This window comes from Sebastes fasciatus, chromosome 6 (genome assembly GCF_043250625.1).
Source record: "Sebastes fasciatus isolate fSebFas1 chromosome 6, fSebFas1.pri, whole genome shotgun sequence".
Classification (NCBI taxonomy): Eukaryota; Metazoa; Chordata; class Actinopteri; order Perciformes; family Sebastidae; genus Sebastes; species Sebastes fasciatus.
This window is the reverse complement of record NC_133800.1, coordinates 23,107,068-23,117,298: the sequence shown is the minus strand read 5'-3', so window position 1 is coordinate 23,117,298 and position 10,231 is coordinate 23,107,068. Positions and strand designations below refer to the sequence as shown.

Here is a 10,231-nt window from a genome sequence, read left to right as displayed (position 1 = left end):
TATCTTTATTATTTACTTGCTTGTTTATTAGCTCTTTATCTTAACTTATCTGATCTGATCTGATCATATAGTGTAGTGTTTATGTATAATAATACTGTATATGTAATAATACTAGATAAAGAGGATAATTAAATATATAGATATATTGATTAGATATTCAATAGAGTAATTCAGCCAATAGAAGTTATATTTGAGGCTGTTTAAATACTTGAGGTATTCAGACTGAAGGTGGAGCAATGCATTAAGGGAAGGCTGGACTATTTTTAGGTGTTCAAGGTATGAGTTTCCAAATACTTTAATCTGTTCATACCGTCGCCTCCACGCTGGTGCACAAATGACTTGTAAGACATTTGCCTACTAGCTTCTACTGCAGTCACAGTTTCTGTTTATCTCTGGGTTATCTGTACAGTATATATATACACCGCCAGGACCAGCAGTCTCTGCCAGCATCCTTCCTCGTCTATCTTTTCACAAAACATGACCCAGAAAGGATCAGGAGGAGCAAAGAGAGGAAACACCAGCCAGCAAGAGGAATTCAGGGTTGTTATTGTAGGAGACGGGGGCTGTGGGAAAACCTCACTACTTTCAGTTTACACTACAGGAGTCTTTCCAGAGGTAAGGGCAGTAATACACATTATGACTCAATTATACTCGGCTGTCACTGGATCTGCAGTATTATCTGTAATTTTCACCTCAAATTAGATTAAATCCATTGAAATGTAAAGACTAAACAGAATAAAATGTTTATAATGAGAGACAAAAACCCCCATTTAATTTCAGGAACATGTCCCATCTGTGTATGACAAAAGTGTTGTAAATATGAGGTACAGAGGGCAACATTGTCGGCTACATCTCTACGACACCGCAGGTAAGGTTTCATTCTTTACTGAACTCACCTTGTTTAACAGGTAGCCCAAGTCTGTGGAAGGTGTGGTGTCATTCCTCAACAGCATTTAGAGAAATACAATCACATGTTCTTTTGTCTTTACTTCCTTTTAATAGTCCAAATAATAAACACCATAATTATATTACCTTCAATTCTTATGTTATTAATATATTCTTTGGCAGTCATGATACTATAGTTCTGACAGCGGTGGACTTTGTAATTTCAAATGCAGGTTTTGATGTTGTCACCATCAGGTCAAGAGGACTATGATCGCCTGCGGCCTCTCTCCTACCAAGGTGTTAACGTAGTGCTGATCTGCTACAACGTCATGTGTCGTTCAAGCTATGATAATGTCTTCATTAAGGTATTTGTGATTTGTGTGTTCAATGTTTGTTGTTCTGGTTGGAGGATCGACATCAGGGCTTTCACCTCAATTACTCCAAATTCATTTCTTTGGGTATTAAAGGTCCAGTGTGAAGGATTTAGGTGGATTTATTAATGGAATATAATATTCATAACAGTGTTTTCATTAGTGTATAATCAAGTAAAACTAGGAATTGTTGTGCTTTTGTTAGCTGAGAATGAGCCCTTCATATCTACATAGGGAGCGGGTCCTCTTCACGGAGTCCGCCATGTTGCTCCGCCATGTTCCTACAGTAGCCCAGAACGGACAAACCAAACACCTGCTCTAAAGAGAGCCTTCTGCGTTTTTACGTTACCTGAAGGCCACCGTAGTTTTCATACACGCTTGTGAATCTGCAGTAACGTGAGCCACAGAGTGCAAAACCGTGGTACCGCCAGCCGCCGTCTGACTTCCGTTGCTCCTAAAGTAGTGATATTACGGTAAGGATTGCCTCTGATGGTCTCTGATCTCTTTAAGTCGACAAATAAGACAAATCACACTTTCTCCATCCATTATCTGTAACCACCTATCCTATTCAGGGTCGCGAGGGTGCTGGAGCCGATCCCAGCTGACATTGGGCGAAGACGGGGTACACCCTGGACAGGTCGCCAGACTATCACAGGGCTGACACAGAGACAGATAACCATTCACGCTCACATTCACAGGCAATTTAGAGTCAACAATTAACCTGCATGTCTTTGGACTGTGGGAGGAAGCCAAAGAACCCAGAGTAAACCCACTCTAACACGGGGAGAACATGCAAACGGCACACAGAAGGGCCCAAGCCAGGTTTGAACCAGCGACCTTCTTGCTGTGAGGTGGCAGGGCTAACCACTGCACCAAAATCTTACTGGGATGACCTCCCATCTTGACATATCCATTATAATCACTTTGCAGTTTGTGCTTCCCAAAAAGTACCACAATGTAACTGTGTTCAATATCTTTTTAGTGGAACCCTGAGGTGCAACATTTCTGTGGTGGGGTGCCCATCATCCTTGTTGGGTGCAAAGCAGACCTACGACTAGACAAAGTCCTGACCAAGAAAATCTGGTCATCGGGCCAGAACACCGTCACATTTATTCAGGTAGCAAGCTCCACACATTTCTCTGGTCGTATGTAAATTAATATTATTGTGTATGATCACTGGATAGAACTAAATGAAGAGTCGTGCATTTTATTAACAATTAATTTGTGGGAATAAAACTCTCTATTCTGACAGGGAGAAGAGGCCAGAAGGAAAATCAAAGCTGTGCTGTACTTAGAGTGCTCAGCCAAATACAGGGATAATGTGGACGACATATTCAGACAAGCAACAAAACAAGCGCTAATGGCGACAAGAAGGCCACAAAAAGCCAGAGAGCGGAGGCGTTTGTGTGCTTTGTTGTGATGCATGCTCATGACAGACTCAAGCTGCACGTCCGGACACATTTCCTGTGTGGTTTTCCTTTTCATATCATAGTCTAAAATACATTTTATACGATAGTGTTTCCTTGTTTGTTTTCCCTTTTTTATACATGTAAAAAAATACTAATAAAAAAATAATACAGATCTCACCAATTATCTCAGATGTGTTTTATTCTCAAACAAAAAAACAAAAAGTCCTGGCGACTCTTGCCAGGTGAAAACACCACACATAAGCAAAACTCACAATACAATATTTACTAAAAATAAAAATCACTTTAAAGCAATGCATTGACACAAGCAGTGAAACCTCTCTATATACAGTAACATACACTGGGTTAAATAAATAAACCACAAAAATGAACCACAGAAACATGCCTTTGTTTGCATTGATCTGTTTCTAAACAAGGTACGTGTGTCAATTCCTATCAGAAGTGTCCCAGAGCTGACATGAATGCACCTGTCTTCATTTCATTCATTCAAAGTCTTTAAGAAACACCAACAACAGTGCTTTGGAGAAGCAGCGTAACAACCATTTTAATAAAAACGTAAGCGACTGACTAACCCTTTATGGCTCCTTGTTCTCTGCTACATGTCACACAGATGTTATCATCTGGACAGGACAATTTGGATGCAATCTTTGCAAGCTTGTACATTACCATGACTCAGCATAAAGTGTGTTGGGCTGTACTAAAGACAAAATTGATATTGCAATAATGACCACAGCATACCTTGATATAATTACAGTATGTTTACAACTATGCCATATAATATATAATGACAATTTTATCACAATACCATCACGAGACAAATGTGCCCATTTCCTCATTTGAGCTTGAACAGAGTTATGGTACCGACATTACAGTAAAGACGATAAAGTAAAGTAAAGTAAACGGTCAAACTAAAAGAAAAACTATTCAACAATGTGCCACAGGACAAAAAGAACACACCCTATTTTTCACACTTATTCTCTAACCTCAAATATGTGTGAACACGCTCACGCTTGTAAACTATGACAGGAACAGAACATACAAACTAAAACACAGCATTTCCAATACGCGCATGCTTTGTTATAATACATTCAACAATACTTCTTCAAAGCTAGTAGACATTTTTATGGTATATTCACAAAAGCAAAGTGAAATCAAGCAAACTTCTAAATAATTTTTACCCGAAATTATAAGAGTACACAGACTCAAAATGCTTTCCCTTAATACCTTGCTTTGGTTGTCACTAAACTACTGCTATAGAAATATGTGCACTGCAGTAACACACTTTGGTTAAAAGAACTCCCCATTTATTTTTAAGAAGTGTTCTTTTGCCTCAGATTGCACACAAATACTGTCCGATTGATACGTTCCACTTGTCTTTTTGGAAGACTTAAACAATGTTTTGCTCAAATCTTAATTTCCCTATGCATACAGATTTTTGGAGCTCATCAAAATAGCAAATAGTACAATTGGAAATTGTTCAAAAGACTGAAAAACCTACAGTAGGTATGGGAAAGGAAACACAACCTAAAACAAATGGTAACTAGGGGAAAATAAAAAGTTCCTACAAGCAACCACTCAGTCCGGTGAGTATGAACTTGTGTGTATATATATATAAAAAAACAAAAGCAATAAGACCTTGTAAATGTAAATGTTTTAAAAGGATGCAACTTGTTCCATCATTTTGGTTTTAACGCATGCAGACAGTGATTCTAATATAACTGATAACTTCACTCCTTGATATGAACATATATGAACATCTGTATTGATAATAAAGGTCTTGGTAATGCTCCCTACAAAGCCTGAGTTATAACAGTTTGCCATCAGCAGCACAGAATAAACTGTGAGTAGACCAGTAAACTACACATGGAAAAGTGCAGACAGAGCAGCACAACAATCTGTCTACCTGAACTGCCCATTCTCATTCCCAGGGCGTCAAATACCAACGCTTTGTCACGGCCATCGGCGTTCGATACTGCCGTTCAAGGCACCTTTCACGGCGATAGGAGACGCACCGGGCTTTCCATTAACTACAATGTAAAACCATCCGCGGCAACAGTAAACGCACTGCTTTGGTGACGCATTATATTATAAAGAGCGAAAGAGACACACAGGGTTGGTGGGAGGCCCAACATACACAATGCTTTCATCCAGGAGACCGCTGTTTGTGTCCCGTGCGTTAAATTTCACTTTCACTTTAAGATCAGCTGTTCGTTCGTCCCGTGTTCAAAACGTCAAGTCATTTTAAGTCCAATCATGTTGTTTTTTCCTAAACTTAACTAAGTGGTTTTGTTGCCTAATCCTAAGGACGTGTTTTTGTTTAAGTCACAACATTAAGCACGTGTTTAGTGCGACGGAAAAAGTGACGCCGAGGGGTCTGACAAAGCGTCAGTACATGACGAGTTGGCATGAGAATGTGTTGACCTGAACTAAAAACAGGCTTTACCGCTGATTTCATTAACATGAATATTGCGAAGAAGTTCTGGCCTTGTTCAGTCATATTCAAACAAGGGGGTGCACCTTTAACTTAGTCATTGTTTTGATGTGATGTGGATCTTCCTCGGGTCAACAATTCAACCCAGATTTTCCTAGTGTTGCTGATACTAAGTCCTGTTCTCTATTGTTATTAACAACAGCATGTTTTCATTACTGTACAGTACATCTGTGTGGATATCCCTCCAATTCCTATGATAGTACACTCATGTGAACGTCTGAAGTCCTTAAGTGGCATTAACCCTTAAATACGTAATGTTGCAATATGATTTGATATGTCATTATGCAAGCCACTGAAATGTTGAGAACAAAAGATTTACCTTCAGGTCAAAGGTAAAGGTATTTTCCTCATATACATTGCGTAGAAGTATGTGAACATGCATTATCCAAAAGTGGACTGAGTCGAAACCTACAATACTCGATAAAAAAAAGCATCTGAGCACAGTTCATAAACATAAAAAATAAAGCTTTTATAAGAGATTTCACAATAAAAGGCACTGTTGAATGTCCGCTGCTGTCGTGTGCCAACTGGCTATAATCAAGGAAAATTGATGACGGCCTTCAGTTCGTCATTCTCAGCCCGGTGGTCCAGCTGGTTCTGGAGCTGAATGACCTGCTCCAGCTCTCGGATCTGCCGGTCCGTTTTGTGACTGACGAGCGTGCGGTAAAAGTGGACGGCGAACAGGATGAAAACGATTCCGAACGGCACCATGATGCAGGTGGAAGCGATGGCGGCCGCCTGACCGGAGGTTATTTTGCTGTCGCCGTCGGATTTGCTTTTGAGGGGCAGGAACTTCACCCAGCACAAGAGCATCACCTCGGTCAGGAAGAGGAGGGTGCCGATGACCGTGGAGAAAGCCCAGGCCAGCTCTATGTAGCGGTGCATGCGCTCGTGGGGAGACTCGTGGACGGAGTTGAGGTTGTGAACGTTGCTGACAGCCTCTAGATTGGGGAGGATGCAGGTGCTGATCATGAGGGCGAAGAGGTGCACTGCCACCAGAACTGTGGTGCAGGCGCTGAAGGCGATCAGCAGCCCGGGAGGATACTCGTAATCCCGTTCCAGCTGCACCTCCACCATGGCAACCTGGGAAAACCATACAAGAAAAATGTCTCTTCCCCACAAAGATGAATGAATATCAACATGTGACTATGCACCTACCGAAACACTTTTAAACCAGACTGCATCAGTAAATAGGCAATTTACTCCAAAGAAAAAGATATTATATTTTCACTCTCCAGAGGTCTGAATCAAGAGTATGAGGTCAAACAGTTTCTCTAAAACAAATAACAGTGGTTGTACTATGATGGCTGTTCCTACATATACAGTTACATTTATATATTCTGACACACGTATTTGTAAAAATGTTAAAATTTTATATTGGGATTTGATATATTACTTATTTAGAAGAGTGTTTTAAACCCAATTTATTGTAAAAGAATTTCCTTTTTCCTCTACATCAATGTAATGTAATATTTTTGAACATAGTTCATGGATTTTCTGATATATGACATGATGAATATGACATAAAATAACATGTTTGATATTTAGAAGTATGGCTTTTGCATTACTGTTTTTATGTACTTTATCAAATGGTAGTTGTTTGTGGAGGTTTTTTAATCACGCTGGTGTTTTGGATGAACATCACCTGCCATCATAGAGCTTGTTTGCCTATTGGTGTGCTTTATGTATAAATGTGGGAGTAGTTTCCACTTTTTTCAAACATTTTGACCTGATGAAGATCCAAGCAGGATTGAAACTTAGTCAATAAAAATATTGTGGCATGGAGTAGTGTGCAAACGTTACCTTTTTCTTTACTGATGCTGTTCTGATAGCCTCGCTCATACGTGACGTGCGTATAATTAATCTTCTTCAGCATCAGTAAATATCCCAATGAACATGGCTGTCATTTATATTACTGTACGTGTTTGTACATAAAAAGTCTAAGACTAGGGATGCACCGATACCGATACTGGATCGGATATCGGGCCGATACTCACTCAAATATCGGTGACTAAAGGGGCCGATCTATTCAGTTCAATTCTATGTTTATATACTATATATATTATATACTGTGATTTCAATTCCTGTTTAAGTTTTGACCAATTTGTTGCTGCATTAAAACAGTTTACACTTGAATTGTAATTTCTGTTAATTTTGAAGATTTCTTACCAAGTTGTTGGTGTATGATTTATTATTTTAATAATAAAGAGCAATGAAATACATTTATATCTATGTATTATTTGTTACATTTTGTTTTACAAAGTTAGGAAAGCAATGTTTAAGTCAAGCCTGATGTTGCCTTACACATTAAAGAATGATCCCAGTCACTTCCACACAGTGAGCCATACAGCTTATTAATTCAACACTGGTATCAGATCGGTAATCAGCATCGGCCGATACCCAAAGCCCAGGTAATCGGTATCAGTATCGCTATCAGGACTGAAAAAGTTGGATCGGTGCATCCCTAGTAAAGACACAATAAAAATCTTCTCTTCTAAATCTTACCAAATAGCAGCAACGTATCATAATATCATAAAGAGATTTAAGGGCCCCTGGATTTTGTAATAAGAGCAGAGCAGCTGCATTGCTTACATACAGATTTGTACATCAATTATACACATATGCATTATATGCATATTAGCCAAAAGACAAGACTTTTTCACAAGTGGTTGTCACTCTTAAGAGTTGAGATTGAGTCTAACAGAAGGACAAATATAGCTACATGGATTACATGCATACATATACAAATGCTTGGAGGTGACCTGACATGAAGGAGGAAGCATATGTGTGCCCATGTAAATGATATTACTATATATTTGACTATGGAAAGAGCTGCATCGGTTATTATAATAGGCTATAGTCGTTGTTGTTGTTTTTTACTCTTTAATGTTCATAACCGTTTAATACTACATTTCCGAAATGTAGATATCAAGCTCAACCTTATGGAGAGCGTTTGGCTGGAAGACTGTTAGTAAATTTTCTTATTACAACTGCTCAGAAATCTCATCATTCAGGCTCTTCATGCTGCTGGAGGAACTTTGGCTCTCAGGAAGCTAACCAATATCACCTGTTTTGGGCCTGTCCAAAAGTAAATTCTTTTTGGCGTACGATTTACACATAATTAGTTACTATATTTGGTACAAACATAGTTTTTAAGTGGGACGAAGTCCTGTTTGGTCTTCTACTTTTAATATCTACAAATATTAAAACAAAATACTTATTTGGAATATTGAGTGTAGCTGCTAGAAAAGCAATTACTAAGAAATGGCTTAAACCAGATACCCCATCATTGGAGAACTGGTATGATGTAATGTCACATATTTGTAATGGAAATAATTACTTTCTCAATGAGGCTTCAAGAAACTAAATTACGATTTATTTTATCTTATTTCACATGAAAAGCACCCCCATGTTCTATTTGTGTGTTCTATCATTTCATTATAAAAAGTGGAAAAGTTGGCTCACTTCATATTTGTATATAATTAAGTATGTTTTAATAATAAAGAACAATTAAATACATTTATATCTATGTATTATTTGTTACATTTTGTTTTACAAAGTTAGGAAAGCAATGTTCAAGTCGAGCCTGATGTTGCCTTTCCATTAAGAAAACAGTAAGTTAAGTAGCAAAAAATAATAAAATAATAAAAAACAAATAATAGGGTATTTACAAGTAATATACAGTATAAAAATAAAGGAAGTATTTGGTATATGGTAACTATAGAAGCAATATATATATAAATATATATATATAATAAAGGTCCCATATCATGTCTGAGTAAAACCAAATAAAGGGAAAAAAAGAAAAAAGAAAGTAAAAACAGGGTGGATGCTTCAGCAGTGCTGCTGTGCGGTCTATTTCTCATGGCGGAAGGTTACCCCAGACTTGAGGGTGTGTATATATAAGCCTTAAGAAGTTTACATAAACAGTTTATTTTCTTTTATCTGTTATCATTCCACTGTTGCACCTGTTGCACTCGTGCAAAGTCACACATGACACAACGGAGGTTTATTTTTTGATATCATGACCTTTTGTTTTACTCGGTTCATTAAGTCCTCAGGGAAATCAACAGGTTATTAATGGTAAATATTAACACAAGAGCATTTATTGGGCCTGTAAAGTGTCACAGCCCTTAATAACAATCATCTGCGTCACATATCTTGCTGTCCATGTAGATGGGCCTAAATAAACCAGAGTTTGCATCCATGTAGTAAACAAGCTGCTGTCTGTGTTTCAGTGTTAAGAGGAACCAGAGAAGTCAGACTTACCATCGCGAACCCGGACAGCAGAGCTGAAGTGCGGCTGGTTGCTTTTAACTTGGCTCTGCTCAGGTACAGTTTTCTCCAGGACAGAGCCTGCAGAGAGTGCTCGTTCAAACTCATTCCGGAAAGTTGCTCCAAGTTACTCTGGACTAAGTTATAAATATATATATATATATATATATATATAGTTATGCAGCTAGTTTACAGGACGGAGCTCGATGGAGTAGACAGATGAAATGACGCACGCAGGAAATGTGGTTCCGATGAACATCTAATAAAACACTAGATATACAGAAAGATATCAAACTATGTCAGAACTTTTCTGCAACAGCTGACCGACTCTGTCAGAGAGCCTACCAGGAAACACCAGATACCCACAATCCAACGCTCCTCACGGGCAGCAGCAGCAGCAGCAGCAGCAGGCCGCCTCCTGGTGACTGATATTACACATAAAGGGAAATAAGACACTAAACTGTGGCAAGATATTTCATGATTCAAGATACAAGATGTTTATTGTCACACCAGTTAGCAAGTTAAGTAGGAAAAATAATAAAAAAAAAAATAATAATAATAGTGTATTTACAAGTAATATACAGTATAATAATAAAGGAAGTAATTGGTATATAATAATAATAATAATAATAATAATACATTTTATTTATATAGCGCTTTTCTGGATACTCAAAGACACTTTACACAGATAAATATCATAAAAACAAGGATATCATAAAATAATCAAATATAATCTGGTGAAATTTCTCTCAGACCCAAAATCTGAGCAATTACGCCAAAAT

At 38.1% G+C, this 10,231-nt stretch overlaps 2 protein-coding genes across 2 annotated transcripts; one reads left to right on the top strand and one right to left on the bottom strand.

The window, feature by feature from the left end:
• Positions 1-234: 234 nt before the first annotated feature.
• Positions 235-2,810, top strand: LOC141769472 (rho-related GTP-binding protein RhoF-like). The gene is made up of 5 exons (XM_074638561.1): positions 235-615; positions 781-868; positions 1,141-1,250; positions 2,239-2,373; positions 2,509-2,810. The coding sequence occupies exons 1-5, from the start codon at positions 478-480 to the stop codon at positions 2,674-2,676; spliced, it is 639 nt and encodes a 212-aa protein (XP_074494662.1). The 5' UTR covers positions 235-477; the 3' UTR covers positions 2,677-2,810.
• A 36-nt stretch (positions 2,811-2,846) lies between these two features.
• On the bottom strand, positions 2,847-9,842 carry LOC141769471 (calcium release-activated calcium channel protein 1-like). Its single transcript, XM_074638560.1, has 2 exons — positions 9,444-9,842; positions 2,847-6,257 (listed from the first exon to the last, which is right to left on the bottom strand). Exons 1-2 carry the CDS (start codon positions 9,555-9,557, stop codon positions 5,712-5,714), a joined length of 660 nt encoding a protein of 219 aa, XP_074494661.1. The 5' UTR covers positions 9,558-9,842; the 3' UTR covers positions 2,847-5,711.
• Positions 9,843-10,231: the final 389 nt, after the last annotated feature.